This window comes from Euprymna scolopes, chromosome 37 (assembly GCF_053919585.1).
Source record: "Euprymna scolopes isolate OS-2025 chromosome 37, ASM5391958v1, whole genome shotgun sequence".
In the NCBI taxonomy this organism is placed as follows: domain Eukaryota; kingdom Metazoa; phylum Mollusca; class Cephalopoda; order Sepiida; family Sepiolidae; genus Euprymna; species Euprymna scolopes.
The window spans coordinates 52771293-52795124 of record NC_136518.1 but is presented as its reverse complement, the minus strand read 5'-3'; the positions used below and the strand labels follow the sequence as shown (position 1 = coordinate 52795124).

The 23832-nt window shown below is 33.7% G+C and overlaps 1 protein-coding gene across 3 annotated transcripts in view; it reads left to right on the top strand.

Moving 5' to 3' along the window:
* The window catches only part of LOC145261195 (laminin subunit alpha-like), a 469749-nt gene that overhangs the window by 425857 nt on the left and 20060 nt on the right, over window positions 1–23832 (top strand). For all 3 annotated transcript variants that reach the window (XM_080119517.1, XM_080119518.1, XM_080119516.1), the window contains 6 exons: window positions 63–218; window positions 1816–1961; window positions 4280–4450; window positions 12937–13034; window positions 16138–16285; window positions 18902–19091. In XM_080119517.1, coding sequence (XP_079975643.1) covers window positions 63–218; window positions 1816–1961; window positions 4280–4450; window positions 12937–13034; window positions 16138–16285; window positions 18902–19091 — 909 coding nt within the window. The remainder of the gene's footprint in view (window positions 1–62; window positions 219–1815; window positions 1962–4279; window positions 4451–12936; window positions 13035–16137; window positions 16286–18901; window positions 19092–23832) is intronic.

The following is a 23832-nucleotide window of genomic DNA, read 5'->3' as shown; positions in this document are numbered from 1 at the left end:
CATATACTTTTTATTTCTATAAATATTTACAATATGTAATTGTTTCTTTGAAAATTTTTCAGGTTGCCAAAGCTGCCAAGTTCATGTCTGTTGGAAATAACTATATTCATGGTACTTATCACGCGTCTTCGAACCAGTTCCTTGTGACAATGAAGTTCAAATCAGATTTGAATAAGAAAAAGGCTCTTCTGCTATACATCGATCTAGAGGATGGATCGGTAAGTAATTAAACTCAGTTAGGGTCAGATTTATATGACCCAATCGTTTACCGGGTAGCATTATCTTGGTTTGTCGGTACCATGGGGGACATTTCTGGAACAGTTGTTAATTCCTGGCATGGCAACCAGCTCCCAGGAGGAATAAACAATAGAACATCTAATTTATAAAACTCGATATGTCTGTCTGTCTGTTTATCTATCTGTCTGTCTGTCTGTCTGTCTCCATTTTTTTTTTTTTTTTCGAACTGTATCTACTCTGAGACGCAAGATTGCTGAGCTGTATGAGGTGGGTCAAATGATTTTTGTGGATCATTCTTTTATGTTTTTTTTTTTAGCTGGTAAAAATAGCTGCCAAATCGTCAGAATTGCCAGTTTACATTTGCAAACAATTCTTACTTTTTATACTTCAGGTCAGCTGCTCACAATGTTACAACATATTATTATTCAAACACGGTAGTGTTTGATCAAAAATTCGTTGAGTATATAGGTTAAGAAGTGTCCTCAGACACACATTCTCATTTTTATTATTCAAATACTATCGTGTTTGAATATATGGTTAAGTGGCAGTTTTAGTCATTTAAAACTGCTTTAAAGTTTCACCGCTCACTCATTTTTCGACCAAATTTCAAACAATTAATACAGTTTATAGATCACCTTCTCAGCTATATTGTGAAACAAAATGTTCAATTTTCGTTCAGTAAAACAAAAGTTATGTTAAATTTACTGGTGTTCAAAATTGTAAAAAAATTCGTAAGGAGATGAGCAACGTTTTTACGACTGGTTTCCATAGCAACCTCATCGCTTCAGCGACTAGTGTTGCTACTAATTCACCACTCTCGCGAAAAGAGAAGTAACAAGTGAAACAGAGAGAGTAAAAGCAAACGAATGCCGTACATTGTTTTACATATGTATATGTTATGTTTATGGGGGCAAAAAAATAAGACTGAAATTAGACAAAGAATAAGTGAATTTACTGGAAACCTGCAAAAATCATGGATTACAATAGAAAAATGCGAGCATGAAAAGTAATATGGTTAAACATGGAAAAGAAATGGGCAAGATATTCTAGTAAAAAATATAATAAATTTATAACTTAAAATGTTTCAGCATTAAGAATTATTTTTAAATTCAATTTAACATTATATAATCAATTCTTAATGCTGTAATATTTTAAGTTATAAATTTATTATATTTTTTACTAGAATATCTTGTCCTTTTCTTTTCCATGTTTAACCATATTACTTTTTATGCTCACATTTTTCTATTGTAATAACGTATAAATAATGAATGGCACTAAGGAAGGTAATTCATTATATATAATGCATAACCTCCCTTAGTGTTCTTGTTTACTTTGCCTCCCCACGAGGGCAGAGTTAGACACCAAGGTCGATTTTTTTTTTTTAACGTGGAAAAAGGAACAAGGGTTATTCATTATTGATAGCCACATATTATTATGATTGAATATATATAGTCAAATGTTTATTCCCAATCTTTTTCTTTTATTTTTTTTATTTTTTATTATTATTATTATTATTATTATTATTATTATTATTATGATGATGATGATGATGTTTTTATTTTTTTATTTATTTTTTAGAAAAAAATGTTTTCCATTTACCTCGAAGACGGTTATGTTTGGATAGCTGCCAGATCCTCAGCTCGGTTGAAGAAGTTTAAGAGCAAATTGAGTAATTATGGAGACGGTAACTGGCACTATATTTCAGTCTCAAGAAATTCCACAAAGTAAGTATATTGCTCCTACACACACAAAAGAAAAAAATAGTCCATTTTTCATTGTGTTGATTTATTTTTCAATGTATTAATCGATTTTTCATTGAATTAATCCATTTTTCATTGTATTAATCCCATTTTAATTGATCTAATCCATTTTTAATTTAAATTCATTTTTCATTTAATGAATATGGATTAAGTAATATGAAATTGATTTATTAATCCATTTTATATTCTATTAATGCATTTTACATTGAATTAATTCATGTTTCAATGTATAAATCGATTTTTATTGTATTAATCGATTTTTCCTTGAATTAATTCATTTTCATTTAATTAATCCATTTTCATTTAATAAATTCATTTTTCATTTAATGAATATGTATATGAATAAATATGTATTAAGCAATTTGAAAGTCCATTTTGCATACTATTAATCCATTTCCATTGCATTAATCTATTTTTACTGCATTAATCAATTTTCATTGAATTAATTGCATTGTTCATTGTATTGATTGATTTTTTTCTTTGAATTAATCAATTTTACATTGAATTAATCTATATTTCATTAAATTAATCTAGTTTTCATTTAGTTTGAATTAATAAATTTTTCATTGAATTAATCTACTTTTCATTAAATTAATCTATTTTTCACTGAATAAAAAAAATTTAATTGAATTAATAAATTTTTTATTGAATTAATCCATTTTTCATTAAATTAATCAATTTTCTATTGAATAAATCCATTTTTCATTGAATTAATCTATTTTTTGCATTAATTAGTTTTCCTTGTAGTAATCGATTTTATTGCATTAATCCATTTTGCAACACATTAATTGATTTTTCAGTGAATTAATTCATTTTTTATTAGATAAATTTATCTGTCATTATATTAATCGATTTTTCATTTAATTAATCCATTTTTCATTGAATTAATCGATTTTTCATTGAATTAATCCATTTTTCATTGAATTAATCCATTTTTATAGAATTAATCCATTTTTCATTGAATTAATCCACTTATTATATAAGCCTTCTATTATACTTAATTACTTGTAGTTGTGATATATATCTATCATCATGGTTGTTGCGTTGAGCAATCTTCCTCCTGATCTAGTATAGTTCCTCTGACTATCACAGCCCACGTTTACCAATCTTTAACTAAGTCACACAATATAGCTAGCCCTAAAATCCGTCCCCCTCCTCACCGTGGCAAGCCAGTTGTAACGTGATAATCTGGACTATCCCATCAGAAACTTCGATCCCTGGTAGAGGCACTAAAGGCAGATTGCTCAGGCATCAGTGATATTTGGGTTGCAACGAGGCTAAAGCAGATCTGCTTAAAATCTGAGAAATGTCACTTTTAGCAACTGACAACACTAGTCCATTCTGTTTCTGCCGATAATCTGCAGAATTTAACAAAATTTTAAAGAAAATTTCTCCATAGACAAAATAGTATCAAATAATGTAAGGGATGAAAATTTCTTATGTGTTTTCTAAGTCATCAGTTATGAACCAGGCTGAGAAGAAAAGAGGCTTCCAGAGGTGTTAGGAGAGCTCCTTGATATGACGTCTTTGGTAAGGCTGTTGACTTCCCTGCAAAAAGTTGAGGGCCATCTACATTAAGAGTATTGATGTAAAAGTTGTAATCTATATATTAATATCATAGTACCTTTAATGTATGTACGTGTGTCACAGATTCCAGATCATAAATATTCGATTGGAAGATAGAATGTGATAACATACTACAAACATTAAATTAGTATGTAGATATGCTAATTTAATTTTCATAGTATATTATCACGTCCTGTTTTCCTTTTCAATAAATATGATCTTCTAATCACCAAAGACACAATGTAAAAAAAAAAAAAATTCCAAATAAAAAAATGATGGTGATTTTGGACCTTATGTGAAACTAAAACATTTTCTTGGTTTTCGGGCTAGGATCCAAGGGTAGTATCTGTTCTGTCTAAAGATGGTATGATGATATTGTGGGGTTTCTATTCACATGGAGCCTGCATACAATGGAAATATGTCATAGACTCCTATAAGGATATTGGAGATAAACCGTAATAACAAGATGTCTTAGATAAATACTTTTGCAGTTTTAACAAAAGGGCTACAATAATATCACTTCGTCTCTATTCATGCTGAACGTCCAGGGAATGCCCAACAGCAATATATTACATATGAAAGATGCTGCTGTGCAATTTCCACAGTTCCTGCGAGTTTGTATTATTATAATTATATAATTATGACCTTTCACCCAACATACATAACAAGTACTTAAGCTAATTATTGAATGATCTTTAATGTGTTTTTATTTGCAGAGTGGAACTGAATATCGACGATCGAGATGAAAATTTCACGCAGTTTCCTTCCGATCCATTTGAAAAAATCAATCTCTATTTTGGTGGCGTCCCGACCACTTTGACTGTGCCAAAAGTCATTCCAAATGAAAACTTTTATGGTTGTATAGAAGATGTCACCATCAATGGAATGTAAGCCTTTCTTTTTTTCTGCTTTAGAAAATACTAGCAATCCGCCCGGCGTTGCCCAATCGTAAACTACGCATAAATATTACATTTTAATTAATGCAGAATTCTTATTTATCATAAACAGAAATATCGTAGGTATTAAATGTGACGTTAAATTCCTTTAAATAAAAAAAAATGGATTTAAAAAGAAGCAAAAAGAAGCTGAGACATGTGCATGCAAGTATTATGTTTTTTCTAAAAAAAAAAATACGAGCTGAGACAGAAACCAAAACCTAAAGACAGTGAGTCAAGTATGATAACCATTAAGCCAGCTTGACACGACTTTAAAAATGTTTTCAAACCTACTTATTCTTAACATAAGTAATCTCGCATGAACGATTCATGCATGCGCATTCGTGAAACAGTTGACAAACAGATAAAAATCTGATGACCCCCCCCCTCCCACGTACCAATTTTGTAATTGTGACCCCTTAGCAGCTTTTTCTTTCTGGATGAAAACCGATTTAAAAAGTTATCCACATATTTGAATATCCTATACAGTAGAACCCCGGGATATGGTGGTCCTAGGATACAATTTTTTCAGGTTACGATGTGGAAGACAAGATTCAAGTAACAAAAGCTCGGACGGCCCACAAAGTTTTACAATTATATAGATTATTGCATTATTACATAAAATGTGTACTTTCACGATTCCACGATTCATTAATCCAGCATTGAAATGTAGAAGACAGACTGCAGTTACCGTTCCTGCCTTTTCTGCTCTTATTTTTGACAAGCTTATGGACGTGACCTTTACTCCCGATCTGAAATGGAAATCTATTGCCAAGGTCGCTGGAAAAATGGTGGGATCCTTCTACTGCTCCAGTAGATATCTCACTCCTGATGCAATTCTCTATCTATATAAAAGTCAGGTTCGGCCAACGATAGAGTACTGTTGCCACATCTGGGCAGGAGCTGTTAGAAGCAGCTTATCTTGCCTTGACAGAGTTCAAAATAGACTTTGTAGCTTAGTGGGGGATGCCCTTTTCTCTTCCCTGCAATCTCTTTCCCACAGAAGAGACGTTGCGAGCCTGTCTCTGCTTTATTAGCATTTTCATGGCAAGTGCTCATCTGAGCTTCAATCTATGGTCCCCCCCTTGCCAAACTTTCACGGAAAACACTTGTCTAGCCAAAACCACTATCAATAATTTCCCACACTCTTTATCTGTACCTAAACCTAAATAAAGATTTCATGAAAAAAGCTTCTTTCTTAGAACTGTACGCCTGTGGAACTCTCTTCCGATTACCTACTTTCCAGCTGACTACAATCTAATTGTCTTCAAGTCCAACGTAAACAAGTTCTTGATGAACCGTCCCCCCTAAGTAATCCAATTTACAAAATTCCCACTACTTATGTTTACTACGTTATAATCACATTGACTAATGTATACCCATTAACCCTTATTCTCGAGTTGATTCCGGGCCTTGATAAGTGATGATTCCTGTGTAAAAAAAATGGCATCTATTTCGAAAAATATTTTCATTAATAAATAATTTTCTTCATCATCAATTTTCATAATTTTTGGATATTTTACTAATTTTGACATGACAATTAATTTTGACAATCGGGAATCGAAAAAATAGGAACTTTTTGGGGTATCGGAATCAGAAAAATTTGTGCCTGTTTTCTGATGCCAAAAACGATTCTTTTAATTGGCTTTTTTATTTAATTTTCTTTAAAGAAGAAATCTTCCACTGCTGATAGTAATGATTAAAAAAATAAATATCTATTGATTTCAAACTATAAGTAAAACTAAAATCGATAGATCATTTCTCACAAGCGTATCTTTACGGTTGAGAAAATATCTTTTTTTTTTTTACAAGGTAGCCATGACTTATCAAGGCCCGGATAAGGGTTATTGAGTGTACAGTACTTGTCTTGTTTTCTTTTTATTTATTTATTTATTTATTTATTTATTTTCCTAAATCTTTTTTGTCAAATATACTATTATTAACCAATACTTTTTCTTATATTTAAAACGGAAAAAAAAAGTCTACCATGAAAATGAACATTTCACAAATTATACCTGCACTATTATCTGAACTCAGAAACATACAGCTTTTTTTTTTCTCTACAGTATGCATTACTTTTAGCTAGTCTAAACTTAATACGTAACCCTAAAGGTATTACCCTTAACCCGTTTTTTAAATGAGTTCTCCAAATGTAAATTAATACAAAATAATCCAGACTTGGCAATATGATAAGTTCCATTATAGCATATTTCTTATGGGGTGGAGCTGGAATGCTCGAACATTCTAGCTCGAGGTAGATAAAGGCAAAAAGTATCCACGCATTAATATGGGAGGGGAGACTATCTCCAAGTACTGTCCTAAACTGGGAATGGGGCAATGGACTTATACTAAGTAAATATTAATAAGTCCTTTGAACCTTCTTTTTATTTTAAATGGAGAGTAGATAATGCATGTGGATGTGTTATCGGCAGCTCCAGTAACTCTCACTTCTCCTTTTTTGTCCTTCAGTCCTCATTTCCAATGAGTGATTTTTCTGACAAAGGGTGAAGAAAAAGCTGCTTTCCAGGTCAGTAATACGTTGTGAACAGTAGCCTGAGATGTCGAAAATTTTCTATTTCTATGTCTATCCTTGTGGTCATGTCACTAGTAAGGGTGCTGGAAGTAAACGTTTCATCTGGGCTGACGCTATCCGCCTGATAGTCAGGGACTCGAACCTTGGATTAACCACTAAGGAGGCTGTCCTATCAGCAGGTGCAAAGTACCGGGACTTCTGTATTGTCATTTGGTGAATGGATTCTGGACTAGTAGCAGTAGTTTCTGGTAGGGCCTCTTGATGCCATACTAGTGGGTAATTGTTACGGCTTTACCTTATCATGTGCTACAAAAAAAAAAAATTCCTGCCTTTTTCTCTTTTACTTTCCCTCTCTGTCCTGCTCCAACCAAGTCTGTCGACCTGTCCCACAAATCTCAAAACCTCAACATGACAAATCTCCAGAAAAACACGAATCCTCCAATGTAGACCCCTACTACCATGTCTCCTTCTCCAACATCAGGGGTCTACATTCCAACCTTCCAGAGGTTGAAACACAATTACAGGAGACGAAACCGGACATATCCTTTCTAAGTGAAACTTCCCTAGATGAGTTCATGATTAAAGGATACTCTAACTTAACATGTAAATCTGACCCCCAAGATCGCTATGGGCATGGAGTATGTGTCTACATTAAAGTTGGCTTTCCATGTGGTAGGGATATCTCCAGAGAAGACCCTAATTTACCTTATATGTGCTTCCGGGTTACATTAGCTTACACCACTGCATTTATATTTGCCCTCTATCGCCCCCACAACAGTGGAGTTACTATCTTTAAGAGTATATCTGAGAAAATTAACCACATCCTGTCTGCTCATCCTTCGGCTAACATTCACATTTACGGTGACTTCAATGTCCATAATGTGAAATGGCTGACCCACTCAAATAAGACAGATGACGAGGGGAGGTTCTGTCATGATTTTGCCATTGCCTATGACCTCACTCAGATTGTTCAGGAACCCACCCATGTGTCCGATACTACCGGTCAGTATGCAAGTCTTCTAGACCTTTTTCTCACAACTTCCCCTGAGCTATGTTTATGTTCCGTTCTATCTCCTCTGGGATCCTCCGACCACTCCGTTGTATCAGTTAAGATAAAACTGAAATGTAATAAGTCCTCAGACATACCTCTCCACTGTACTGTATATCGATACTCTATGGCTGACTGGGATAGCTTCCGTACATTCATATCTGATCTACCTCTGCATTCCATGTTTAAAAAGGATGTGTCCTCTATAGTATCAGACCTGACCGAATGGTTAATTGTAGGCATAGACCGATTCATACCATCTAAAAAATTCCAACAAAAACCTAACAGCCAGCCATGGTTCTCCCCAGAATGTGCTGCTGCCATTGCGCATAGAAATCACTTTTTCCATAGCAACCAACGTAATAGATGTACTGAGACTAAAGCTGCTTTCAGGACTGCCAGCACCCACTGTAAAAGAGTAATAAAAAATGCAAGAGAGCTATATGCTCAGTCCGTTAAATCCAAAGTAGCTGAGCAGCGGCTTGGTTCCCACAAGTTTTGGCAAATAGTAAACAGGATCCTGAACAGAAGCGTTCGTTCTATCCCAACCACCATCAATGGACCTGAGGTCATCTCGTCAGCATCAGACAAGGCCAAACTATTTGCCAAGAACTTTGCAGCTAATTCTACCCTATGCGACGAAGGTCATCAACTCCCAGTATTTCCTCCTATAACAGACAATACGCTATGCAACATACAAATATCTGTGCGTGAGGTCACCAGCTAATCAAGAACCTTGATTCCAGTAAAGCAACTGGCCCTAGTGCTGAAAAAGCTCCAACCAGAACTTGTCCCCATACTTACAAAACTGTTTAAGCATTGCCTTAAGAAGTGCTATCCAACATCCTGGAAAACCTCATCAGTATGCCCTGTATTTAAGAATTCAGGCGAAAAGTTATCTTCCTCTCAGTACAAATCAATAAGTCTCCTGTGTATCATGAGTAAGTTGTTAGAATCCATATTAAATAGAGAAGTAGTCAACCACCTCAGCAGAAAAAAAACCTTCTTAGTGACATGCAATATGGTTTCCGCTTCCCAAGATCTACAGCAGATGTGCTAACGGTTATATCTCATAGGATTAATGAATCTCTTGACAAAGGCTTCCTTTCCAGGGCAATTGCTCTTGACATATCAAAGGCCTTCGATAAGGTATGGCATAAGGGCCTACTTCACAAGATTTCTAGCTACAGTATCACTGGAAATGTTTTCTCAATTATTAAATCATTTCTCTTCGATAGGTTCATAAGAGTAGTGGTTGGTGAGCAGAAATCAGAAGCCCACAGTATTAATGCTGGAGTCCCTCAGGGGTCCATCCTGGGCCCAACTCTCTTCCTGATCTACATCAATGATCTCCCAAAACACATAGTTAAATCATTCATTGACATCTATGCTGATGACACGATCATCTATGGCAACACATCAATGGCCTTAAATGACAAAGTTCTCTCTGATTCTCTCCCCTCTGATCTTGAGCACGTGGTACAGTCGGGAAGAGGTGGTTGGTTACTTTTAATGCATCTAAAACCAAGTTTCTATCTTTACATCATCAACGCTCTGATCCCCGTCTGGCATCAATTGAAATGGATGGCTCTCGTCTTGGGGAGGCTCCATGTTTTGACAAGCTTCTGGATTTGATCTTTACTCTTGATCTGAAATGGTACATGTACATCAGGTCTGTTGCCAAGGATGCTGGGAAAATGGTGGGATCCTTCTACCGCTCCAGAAGGTATCTCACTACTGATGCAATTCTCTATTTGTATAAAAGCCAAGTACGTCCAAGGATAGAGTACTGCTGCCACATCTGGGCAGGAGCTGCTAAAAGCAGCCTATCCTGCCTTGACAGAGTACAAAATAGACTTCGTAGCTTAGTGGGGCATGCCCTTTTCTCTTCCCTGCAGCCTCTCTCCCACAGAAGAGCCGTTGCGAGCCTGTTTTTGTTTTATCGTTATTTTCATGGCAAGTGCTCGTCTGAGCTCCAATCTCTTCTTCCCCCTCGCCAATCTTTCACGAAAAACCCCCCGTCTAGCTGAAACTACTGTCAGTAATTTTCCCCACTCTTTATCTGTGCCTAAATCCAAATGTAGATTCCATGAGCAGAGCTTCTTTCTTAGAAATCCACGACTGTGGAACTCTCTTCCGTTTGCCTGTTTCCCACCTGACTACAACTTGAATGTCTTCAAGTCCAACATAAACAAATTCCTAATAAACCTCTCCCTTAAGTAAGACACTCTATCAAATCTCCAATACTAATGATTACTACGATACTATCGCATTGATTACTGTACACGAAATAACCCTTATCCCCGAGTGGCTTCCGGGCCTTGATAAGTGGTGACCTCCATGTAAAAAAAAAAAAAAAAAGTATTGTAGTAATCGTTAGTATTGGAGATTTGATAAAGTTTCTTACTTAAGGGGGTGGTTCATCAGGAATTTGTTTATGTTGGACTTGAAACAGCCAGATTGTAGTTAGGTGGGAAACAGGCAAATGGAAGAGAGTTCCACATTTTACATGTGTTTTTACGGTAATCATGAAAAATAGCAACTTTATAATAGTAAAATATTTAGATATTTATGAAGAATTCGAATCGGTAATTGTATCGGAATCGGAAATTTAATATCGAATCAGTAATTGTCCTGGAATCGGAAAAAATAGTGGAATCGTCTCATCCGTAATAGATAGCATTGGTTTTTGTTGAGATTCAATATTTCGATTTTTTTATTTTCGTTCTTATTCTAAAAAAGCGCCAAAAATTATTTAAAGAAATGTTAATTATTAAAAAATGATATTTCATATTTTATTTTGATAATGATATTTTGAAATGATAATTAATGTTTTATTTTGTGTTATTGGAATTTCGTGTGTTTGCTTTGCTTCTACCCTGTTCCCAGTGGAATTATTTTTAAGAATGAAAAAAAGAAAAAAAAACATTTTCGTTTGTGTGTTTTTGAGATGAGGATTGATAAATGTTTTTTTTTTTTGTTTTTTTTTTGAATTTTCGAACTGTTGTTCACATGGTTGTTACTTTCACAAATAAACTTCTTCATTTCTCTCCCCCTGTTCCCAGTGGACATCTTCAAAAATGAAAAAAAAAAAAAAAAAACATTTTCGTTTGTATGTTTTTGAGATGAGAATTGATAAATATTTTTCGTATTATTTGAATTCTTCGGACTATTGTTCTCGTGGTTGTTACTCACAAATAAACTTCTTCATTTGTCTCCCCCTATTCCGAGTGGAAATCTTCAAAAAATGAAAACAAGAAAAAAAGTTGCCCTCAAAAATTAAAATGCACAAATGCTGCATAAACTTTAATTAATAAACTTTGGGCTAAGATTATAGTGTAGTATCTGTCTGGTGCCAAACTTAAGTTAATTTGTCCTTAATCAATGTAGGGGGAAACCCTTCTATACTAAAAAAATTATATTTTTGCCTACTTTTAGAGTGCCCCTTTTTGGGGAGGTGGTTTCCTCCCACATTAAGAACGACATTGCACCATTTGCACCATATTTTGCTCTCGTAGTGAAGCAAATAAATATGAATAAGCTTAATTATTATTATTATTATTATTATTATTATTATTATTATTATTATTATTATTATTATTATTATTGTTATTATTATTATTATTATTGTTATTGTTATTATTATTATTATTATTATTATTGTTATTATTATTATTATTATTATTATTGTTATTATTATTATTATTATTGTTATTATTATTGTTATTATTATTATTATTATTATTATTGTTATTATTATTGTTATTATTATTATTATTGTTATTGTTATTATTATTATTATTATTGTTATTATTATTATTATTGTTATTATTATTATTATTATTATTATTATTGTTATTGTTATTATTATTATTATTATTGTTATTATTATTGTTATTATTATTATTATTATTATTGTTGTTATTATTATTATTATTATTATTATTATTGTTATTATTATTATTATTATTGTTATTATTATTATTATTATTATTGTTATTATTATTATTATTGTTATTATTGTTATTATTATTATTATTATTATTGTTATTATTATTGTTATTATTATTGTTATTATTGTTATTATTATTATTATTATTGTTATTATTGTTATTATTGTTATTATTGTTATTATTATTATTATTGTTATTATTATTATTATTGTTATTATTATTATTGTTATTATTATTATTGTTATTGTTATTGTTATTGTTATTATTATTATTGTTATTATTATTATTATTGTTATTATTATTGTTATTATTGTTATTATTATTATTATTATTGTTATTATTATTGTTATTATTATTATTATTATTGTTATTATTATTATTATTGTTGTTATTATTATTGTTATTATTATTATTATTGTTATTATTGCTATTATTATTATTATTGTTATTATTATTATTATTATTGTTATTATTATTGTTATTATTATTGTTATTATTATTATTATTATTATTATTGTTATTATTATTGTTATTATTATTGTTATTATCATTATTATTATTATTATTATTATTATTATTATTGTTATTATTGTTATTATTATTATTATTATTATTATTATTATTATTATTGTTTAAATACTTTAATTTCCAATGTGGTAATTTGTTTTTATCATTAAATTTATTGTTTTTCATCCATAAGTCTTTGCACAATCCATTCACGTTCTCATTAATAGTTAAGTATGCATTCATCTACTGTACTTTAATTAACTATTTGATAACAGGAATAATCCCTGATCGCTCGTACGTTCCAGCGCATCCTTCGAAGCAACGCCATGTCTGTCCATAACACACATGACAAATAATGCCACACAATTTTATTTTTATTTTTTATATCTGATTTCAGGTTTATCAATTTTGCGATCATGAAAGTCACGGGACAAATCCAGCTGAACCAGTGTCGACAGATTCCGGAAAAACCGAATCCACCAATTGTACGACCAAGTACGTACCCGAATATTTCGTGTTCTTTCTCAAAATTAGTTTGTTCTAATTGAAGAAAATGATAAATATAAACCTGCGTTTGTGCATGTTCACTGCACAGGTCGTGATCATCTGCGTGTTGTCTTTGTCTGAATTCGGTGCTTGATTCCGACACAAGTCGAACTGTCAATTACGTGATCTCTGCCACTTTTATATCAAAAGAATTCTCCCACTAAAGTAAACCAGAACACTAGTTTAAAACAAGTAGCCATATTTTATTTTGAAAAGTTTTAATCGCACTTGCTTTCTTCTATTGCATCATAGGCCTGCAAATCAATACAAACAGATCATCAGCTTAGAGCCTAAAGTGATGTCTGTCCCTGAGAATCATGGAGATCTAACCAATCTCGTTTGCACTCCCCTCTACCTGCTGGAACATATATATTAGCAAAAGTACCCGTCGTTGACTGGGTTCAAAAACAGCCTACAGAAAATGGACTCTTGATTTATGAAAGTATGATAGGTTATGAAAAGGAAGGGTTGTAAAGAGATAGCTTCGAATTTGGGGATATCAAAACCAAAACAAAATATGATGAAAGTAAAAATAAAATAGATAAACCCCATAATTTATTATACCATACCTGTTCACACTGAAACACTTATCACAATATTCTGTGGATCTATGTTAAAAAACCTTGTTAAACTTTGTGACATATTTCATATTTCCATTCTATTAAGGTCAGGTGCGAACGAACACCCTATAATTTTATTATACCATATTTCTTCAAACTGAAACATAATTATCAAAGTATACTTACGCAAATAGATATGAAAAGTCTTTATTAAAGTTTGTGCCTATTTCCATTCTATGGAGGCCAGGCGCGAATGCAGACCCCACAATTTTATTATACCATCCCTATTTAAGTTAAAACATACTTATCAAAGTATTCTTATGTACATCTATATCAAAAACACTTGTAAACTTTTTTTTTTTAATTTTTTATTTTCATACTTTGTGGACCAGGCGCGTACGAAGACCCCACAATTTTAATGAATCATCACTATGCCAGATCAAACATACTCATTCCTGTGTCTCGATACATCTTCTATCATTATATGTGATCAGTTTTCTATAATAGCCAACCATATAGGAGGCTATTTGTGACCTGACACACACACAGACGTTCAGCTTTATATTATAGATATAACAGCATAATCGCGTTGACACACCAGTTCTTGTCAGATTACCGAAGTTAAGCAACGTTGAGCCTGGTTAGTACCAGATGGGTGACCATTTGGGAATTCTAGGCGCTGTATGTGCTCTCCGCTTATCATGGCATTTGTTTCCAGTTGTCCTGAACAAACACTCCGCTTGCCAGTGGTATTTAACAATGTCGACTCAGGAGAAGTGTGGTTATACTTCCTGCCACAAAAAAAATTTCAGATTGGAGGTCTTCCTCTAGTGTTTCTGCCATTTCCTTAGATACGTGTTCATTTTTTTCCCTCTTGTGCCTGTTATAGAACGTGGTGTCATCAGTAAATATACCCATCTCAGAGACAATTTTATCAGGGAGGTAATTTATGAATATTAGGAATAATAAAGGTCTAAAGTACTGAAAGAAAGAAAAACATTACTATTCCAATTACAATCGAGAAAGACTCGTATGTTCTCGGCTTCAGAGATAGAAGGATGCATGGGTAATGGCAAAGCAGATTAATGAAAACCAGAACTTCAGTTTAAAACACGTGATCATGTTCTAGTTTGAGAAGTTATAATGCTGATTGTTTTCTTCTGCCAAAAATCTTCTGCAAATAAGAACAAACAGTTCATCAGCTTTAGGAATCCCATATCAGTAGCGATTAAGGTAACTAGTGTGGATTTTGACAAGGGTCATGCTGAGTGCATGATAACCAAGATCTGTAAAACAAAATCATTCGTAGGGTTGAATGAAAGGTGGGTGACATGCAGTTATGGCGGGGGGGGGGCAACAGGTCGAATGATAGACAAAAAAGGAAGTCGAACAATGATGAATTACATCACGTTTATGGAGAAATAAGGTCTAAAATCAGTCTCTTATTGGAAGCCGTGTGAATGAGACACTGCCAATAATGTAGAGTAATCTAAGCAGAATTTCACTTCGATGTATCTGTTTCAGTAAGAAAGTAAAGAAGTAAGCAATTAGTTAACATTAATCTCTCTCTCTCTCTCTCTCTCTCTCTCTCTCTCTCTCTCTCTCTCTCTCTCTTCAGTCAATTCTCTTCAAATAAAACCTTGAAGAAAACTCAGCGAATATCTCTGTGTGTCTTTTTTATTCATAAAATTTCTTGACAAATCAATACATGTTAATTGCTCCGCTCTCTCCCAGTAAACTGGTGTAATACGTTTATTATCAGATTTCCACAAATTCGGCTTGGCTTAGATGATAAATACTATCAGAAATTCCAATGTTTTTTTTTCAATATATTGCCAATAAACCGTAAGCTGCTTTTGTGATAGGAGCCAGATTTATAGGGGGAAAGCCTAATGAAATGAAATGAAATAGTTAATGTTCTTTCTCGTTCTCATTTTCTTTGTTTCCCTTAGTATCAAATGTTTTGCCTCTCTATCTCTCTTTAAACTGTTACAATACACATTGTACATATTAACATTAACAATACATTTATAAATATAGCAGAAATCCCAAATTTAATTGAATAATCGATTTTCCTCCTTCTCCTCCTCCTTTCTCTCTCTCTCTCGTTGTATTTTCTCTCTCTCTCTCTCTCTCTCTCTCTCTCTCTCTCTCTCTCTCTCTTACTGTCAGCTTATGCGCCTCTTTATCTCTCTTTAAACTGATATAGCACGCTCTTTCTAGGCTTTTCCCGATACATCAATACATGTGAATTACTCTTTTCTCCACGTTAAAAAACGACCCTAGTGTCCAACTCTGTCCCGTGGGGAGGCATAGTAAATAGGTACTCTTTTCTCCCCGTCTATTTGAAAACTTCTATTCCTTTTTATCAACTTCTATGGAGACGTTGTGGTGACACCTATGTTGCTGTGGAAATTTAATAAACATCAAATGAAAATGTAGAAGATTATTTGCCGATATGTACTATATTTTGCATTTCTGGAATATTGCAGCGTTACCGCCTATTACACCAGTGGACAAGTGCAGTCTACCTTTGGTTCCTGCAAGTTCAGCGAACCCTGGCAAAAAGGGTGTGCACTTTGGTGCCAGTAAAAGTCACAGTCGATGGGAACTCAACTTAGACATAAAAAATAAGATAAGGTATGTATATTACGCCTTTATTCTCTCTCTCTCTCTCTCTCTCTCTCTCTCTTTCTCTCTCTTGTCTCTTCCTCTTTGAACTTAGACACAAACAATAAAATATGTATATTACGCCTTTCTTTGCTCTTTCTTTATCTTTTCTCCCTCCCCTCTCTCTCTTTCTCTCTCACTCTTTCTCTCTTTCTTTTTCTCACTTGTTCTCTCTTTCTCTTACACACTTTTTTCTACCTCTCTCCCTCTGTATCTTTTTTCTTTCTCTCTTTCTCTCTGTCTGTCTCTCTCTCTTTCTCTCTCTTTCCCCTGTCTCTTTTCTTTGTCTCTCTCTCCCCTCCTCTCTCTTTTTCTCCCCCTCCCTCTTTCCCTCTGTTTTGTTTTATTTCTCCCTTTTCCTCTTTTTTACTCGCTCTCTATCTATTCCATCTCAACCTTATGCCATACATGAGTGAAATTTCATAATCATACTTTTATTAGCTACTTGTTCTTGTATGCTTTCATACATCGAAAAAATATGACTAACTTTTGGAAGACAGGGGAGGTTTATTCTGCTTGATCTTCGTGTCAAATCACTGACCAGATAAGCGTCTAGAAACAGAGAAAGGACGACGATAATTGCTTAATCACATCTTATTTGGACATTTTAAAACTTAACACGTTCACACGTGTAGCATTTCCAACAAAACTTTTCTCTCTTAATCTCTCTTCGAACCATGTGACGTCACATCCGTTTCTGTTAATTCCCACAATGTAATGAATCAAACCTCAAGGTCAACAAGTTTACCCCGACGGGCCGGGTATGAAATGATACTTGATGCAAGTTGTGTGTATGTGTGTGTGAGGGGAGGGGGGCATAAAGAATTAGACAACGTTAAAATTGCAACTCCGACAGAATAATTGAAAGAATAAAAGATTATGAAATCACCAACTTTGTCCGGCATTGTTTAGAAGAAGAAGAGAGGACACGATGACAAAACGTACGTTGTTTGTTATATATGTAACCCCCCCCCCACACACACACACACGCGCGTACACAGGGACACAAACTAGATGTTATATACACCGGAGAATTTTTGTTGTAGGTACATGTAAAGACAATACAGAATATTTTATATATACACGATTTACATTGACCCCCCCCCAATGCAACACAAGGAGAAAAGAAACACCCCAATCGGAGCCATTGAAAGTAATATATCTGGAATGACCAAGAAGACAAAGTGGCTAGGTTGAATCAAATATCGTTTATTAGATGACTCAACAAAAAAATAAATTAAAAAATGTGGATCATATCTTTTACCAGATGTCTTCACCTTTTGATTTTGTTTAATACTTATTGGTTTCTACAACAGAAATATGTCTTCATTTATGAATTTTCCAATACATTTTCTTAGGCATGGGTCACGATGATATTTAATGCACTTTTATGCGTTAGGTCTAAGTTTCGAAGTCCGATTGTCATCGTTTTATAGATCAGATATGAACTAGCTGGACCTGTGGAAAATCCACAGCGAACTATTTCATATGTAATATATTGATATTGGCATTCTATGGATGTTCAGCGTAAATGGTGACGCCCTGATATTATTGTAGCCTTTTTTTTTGTTGTTAAAACTGTAAAAGTATTTATCTAAGCTAGCAGGAGCACCCAGCATAACCCGGTCGTAAAGTATGCTTAAATATGACATATTAATTTATGCAGATTTCGTATATATTATTATAGAGCCAATTTTCTATCGATTCTTATATATTATAAAGTTGTGATTTCAAAAATAAAAAAAATATATATTCATATGACTTGGGTGCAGCAACTTTAATCGAAACTGAAACCAAAACATGAAAAAAAAAATATATGTGTGTATATATATATATATATATATATAATATATATATGTGTGTGTGTGTATATATATAGTGTGCATATATATATGTGTGTGTATAAATACAGTGTGTATACATATGTGTATATATATAGTGTGTATATATATAGTGTGTATATATATGTGTGTATATATGTATGTATATATATATGTAGCATGTATATATGTGTGTATATATATGTAAGTGTATATATATGTAGTGTGTATGTGTGTGCATATATATATATATATATATATATATATATATATATATATATATATATATATATATAACTTCAGTTCCTTCAGTTATAATCGAAACAGAAACCAAAACTTATGAAGAATTCTTAGTAAAATTATTTATAATAAGAAATGGAAGGTCATAGCAATTAAACGACAGTCACTCGGAAGAAAAAAGATGTACGCGTGACACAAAAAAAACCCACAAAACCACGCGCTATCGTATTAATATATATATATATATATATATATATATATATATATATATATATATATATATACATATATATATATATATATATACATATATATATATATACATATATATATATATATATATATATATACATATATATATATATATACATATATATATATATATATATATATATACATATATATATATATATATATATATATATATATATATATATAGAGAGAGAGAGAGAGAGATATAGATATTTGTTTTTTATTGTACTTTTTTTAGATCGATTGTGATTTTTATTTTCTTTCTTTTCATCAGAAATTCAGTCCAGTTCTACTTCCGTACATTCTCTGAAGAAGGCATTATTTTGTATGCTGCCGATAAAAAATACAATGATTTCATCTCTGTCTATCTGCAAGATGGTCAAGTGGTCTATGCCTTCAACTGCGGAAGTGGAACGGCTACCTATAAGACCGAACAGAAATACAATGATGGCGTTTGGCATAAGGTTAGTTTGTTTCAAACAACTTACCTGTTGTTTATTTGTACTCTTGCATAATTATATTGGATTTCAGGCACCCCAAACTAAGCAACAGGTAAAATGACATATTATTAAATTGGTGCAAATTATAAAATTATTTGTTATTATATATATATATATATATATATATATATATATATATATATATATATATATATATTTGTCTCCTTCGTTGTTTTGTTTATTTGTTTGTTTTAGCAGGTATGCTTCTTATTCTTTTTTTTTTAAATAGCTCCAGTCAAGGCACGAAGCCACTTGATGTAAAGAGCTAAAATAAATACCACTTCAAAGCCAACGATATTTGTTAGATGGATAGAATCCGACTCACAAAACGGCAATTCTTCCCCCTTTGTCAGAAACATTGCTTATGGAATATGAGGACTAAAAGACAAAATAAGAGGAGTGAGAGTTACGAAATTGATGAAAGCAAACCTAAGGTCCCCGTCCTATTCTCCTTATGACAAATGTTTAATTCTCAAAACAATTTTTTAATGGAAGTGAATTAAAATTTGTGGTGTAAATGAAGAAAAAAGAAACAAGAACGACCGACCGCGTTTTTGTGTGGCTTACCTCGTGTTCATAATGAAGAAGAAAGAAACAAAAATGGCTGCCCTGTTTCTTTATATGCCTACAGGGTGACCACGAGGTATGCAAATGAGATGCTCCTGATTGGAGATAAAAGAGGAGTGATTTGGGGAAGGAAGGCATTCTGAAGTTAGATTGCGAGCAGAGAAGTTGTATTTGTAGAAGAGAAAAGTCGGATTCGGGGAGAGAAAAGCTAAAGTTGCAGAAGTTCGTTTTGGAGTGGAGAGAAGACGCGTCAAGTGGTGACCAGAAAGTGAAAGTTCGGACAGCAGTGTCACGCAAACGACAAAATTTAAAATGCAAAAGTCAAGTATTATCATTCAGTTGTGCTCTAAGCAGAAGCATTCATTTCAAACGTGCTCCAGTCATATCAAAACATCTACTGCTGATTTTATATGTCTAGCCTTACTGGTTGTGCGGTTATCATAGTTGAATTTAAAATGAAAAAGTCAGTTATCATGATTCAATTGCTCTTTAAACAGAAACATTCATTTCGAACGCATCCCGTCATATCAAAGAACCTACTTTTGATTTTATAAGTCAAGTCTTTCTGCTTGTGTGATAATAAAAGTTTTCAAATGCATTTGTGGTGTTAGACTGTGTAGGGTGTTAACTTTGGTCGAAATCGGCTGTCTCTTCTTTCATTGGATTATTTCAATTATCGATTATAGATACTTATCAAAGACATTTCGATACAAAACCTATCTAAGAACATTGCCAGGAATATAAAGGACCTTTGTGTGAAACGGCCGAGCCGTTTTCGAGTACATAAGGAACAAACTCACCGGCACACAGACAAAGTTACTTTTATATAATAGTAGAACTTGCTGATTGGTTGTAGCAGTTAACTTCCTTTCTGGCTTGTCCAATCAAAGACCATCACTCAAATGAATTGTACCACGTGACCAAGTTTATGAAAGGTTAAACACACGGCAATTCTCTCTCTTTCTATCTGGTTCTCGGGCTGAAGACATCTCCACATAGCACGGACAAATCCTCAACTACTCTCTTGGGATTCGGGCCCTCGGACCTCAGTTTCGACTAGGACGAGAAGACAAAGAATCCATAGTGGATACAGGCAAACGATAAATTCAACCGCACATATATGAACTCTCCTTCTCTCACAGGGCTATCTAAGTCTTTGTCCCTGTCCATACATGGACACACGCTCCTACTACTAACTACAACACTCATCCATGAACTCTCTGTTTCAACAGGTCTGTCTAATCATTCATCAGCGTCTCTACACAAGAAGCCCAAAAGAACTGCGCTCATTATTGATGTCACAGTCCCAAATGACTTTGACATTAATAGAACTAAATGGGAAAAGATAAGAAAATATCAGGACCTAAAAAAACGATTTAAAAACGACATGGCCATCTTAATATAGGGATGTCCAATTTTATTAGCAGATGGTCTTTACACTGTTCACCACAACAAAGTATGTAAATACTTCCACTCGAAGATCTGTGGAGAGATGGAACTTAACAGATCGTCGAACATCTGGGAACATGGACCAACACCGATAATATCAAACGGAAAAGTGACAGTGTTCTATGATAAAGATATACAAGCAGACAGATACATAAAAGACAAAACCATCAAGCCAAAAATTGTAATATGGAACAAACACGAAACAACTGCGCTCATTATCGATGTCACAGTCCAAGATGATTTTGGCCTTAATAGAGCTGAACGAGAAAAGATAACAAAATATCAGGACCTAAAAAACGATTTCAAAAACGACATGGTCGCTGAAAGAAATAAACATTATACCGGTTGCTCCAACTGGCTTAATAAAAAAAGACTCTTCATAGATACTTAGAAGCAATCCCTGGAAGACCAAGCTGTAATGAAAAACAAATGGCAGCCATAAAGAGAACAGCGTTTAATCTTAAAAGAGCCATCGGGTTGACAAGAAAACGAGCCAACATTGCTAGCTCCGCACACGAACTGCAATACAGTACATACATTAACTCCCCTTCTCCCAAAGAACTCTCTGATCTTTTGTCCTAGTCTATACATGGACGCGCGCTCCTACTACTAACCATCAACATGCATCCATGAACTCTCTCTTTCAACAGGTCTGTTTAATCTTTCATCTACGTCTCTACACAGAAGTATGCAAGTACCTCCATTGGAAGATCTGTGGAGAGATGCAACTTGACAGATCGCCGAACATTTGGGAACATGAACCACCACTAATAACATCAAACAGAAATGTGACCGTGTTCTATGACAAAGACATACAGGCGGGCAGATACATAAAAGAAAAGGCCATATAGCCAGATATTGTTATATGGAACAAGCCTGAAAGAACTGCGCTCATTTTCGATGTCACAGTCCCACATGATTTCGGCCTTAACAGAGCTGAACGGGAAAAGATAACAAAATATCAGGACCTAAAAAATGATCTAAAAACGACATGGTCTGTGAAAGAAATAAACATTATACCGGTTGTGATAGGAGCAACTGGTTTAATAAAAAAGAACCTTCATAAATACTTAGAAGCAATCCCTGGAAGACCAAGCTGTAATGAAATATAGATAGCAGCCATAAAGGGAACAGTGTCTATTCTTAAAAGAGCCCTCGGATATAAATTTAAACTGTAATAGAATCAAGTGTTAGCCCCAGGAGGGAGCCCCTTGATCTCTTAAAACTTATTGAAGTAAAATACAAAAAAAAAAAGGGAACTCTTTCAAATATTAACTCTTTTCATACAAGTCATACGAACAAAGATAACCAATAAAGTTGTTACTAATTGTTCAAATGAAACTCTTGTCTTTTAATTCTTTTTCGTTTTCGAGTTCATAAGGAACAAACTCACCGGCACACAGACAAAGTTACTTTTATATAATAGTAGAACTTGCTGATTGGTTGTAGCAGTTAACTTCCTTTCTGGCTTGTCCAATCAAAGACCATCACTCAAATGAATTGTACCACGTGACCAAGTTTATGAAAGGTTAAACACACGGCAATTCTCTCTCTTTCTATCTGGTTCTCGGACTGAAGACATCTCCACATGGCACGGACAAATCCCCAACTACTCTCTTGGGACGCACAAAGATAATCAATAAAGTTGTTACTAATTGTTCAAATGAAACTCTTGTCTTTTAATTCTACAGATTGCTTTTATTTCTGTACTCACCACAAGATAATATACAAGTAAAGAGACTTATTATTTAGTGATGCATTTATTGTTAGACCTGTAAATTCACCCTTGTCCATTCATCCGTCCGCACTTTTCTCAATAACTACACCCTGGAATTTTTAAAAAATTTTTGCACAAACATTAAACATGATATGAGTAAAAAAGTAACAGAACGGATTTTCCGGGAAAACTCCAGTTGCCCCCATCCCCCCATGGGTGCCTTTCGGGTTAAAATGACTAAAACGTTGTGCTTATTTAAAAAAAAAAAAATTGATGCCTTGGGTTTTTATAAGACTTTCTGAAAAATTGTAACTATCTGATTTCTATATAATTTTGTTTGTCTATACTTCGCGATAACTCTTGGGTGTGCCCCAGTGGCTCTTTTAGGGCTAATAAAAACACTCTAGTTTTTGGGGACTATTTTACCATAGTTGTCCAAAATTTTCTGTGTATGTCTATTTAGCAGTTTTGCATGGTGCTGAACTCAAATTTAAATATGTTAAGGCCTTGGAGACTTTTGGGGCTAAATGGGGGGGGTGCAAATGATGGACTTGGGCATTTCTTTCTTTTGCATGGTGCTGAACTCAAATTTAAATATGTTAAAGCCTAAAACTGCACCGTTTGTTAATTATCACCAGGATTTGACGTCTCTGGGGGATTTTGGGGGCTAAATGGGCGGGGGGGGGGACAAATGCTGAACTTGGTCATTTTTTTATGCCTCGTTCACTGGGGACCATGCATGCTTCATTTGTTTCATTCCTACACTCACCACACGGATAAATAATATACAAGTAAAGAGACTTATTATTTATTGATACATTTATGCAGTTAACAATTTCTTAATATCACAGTTTTGTGGACTGGTAAATTTGCCTTGCTAGTAATTGTTATGATGAGACCCTTGTCTTTAATTGTACTGGTCGTTCTAACTTAGCAACTCTACGCGGTATATATTTTTAATTTGGGTTGGTT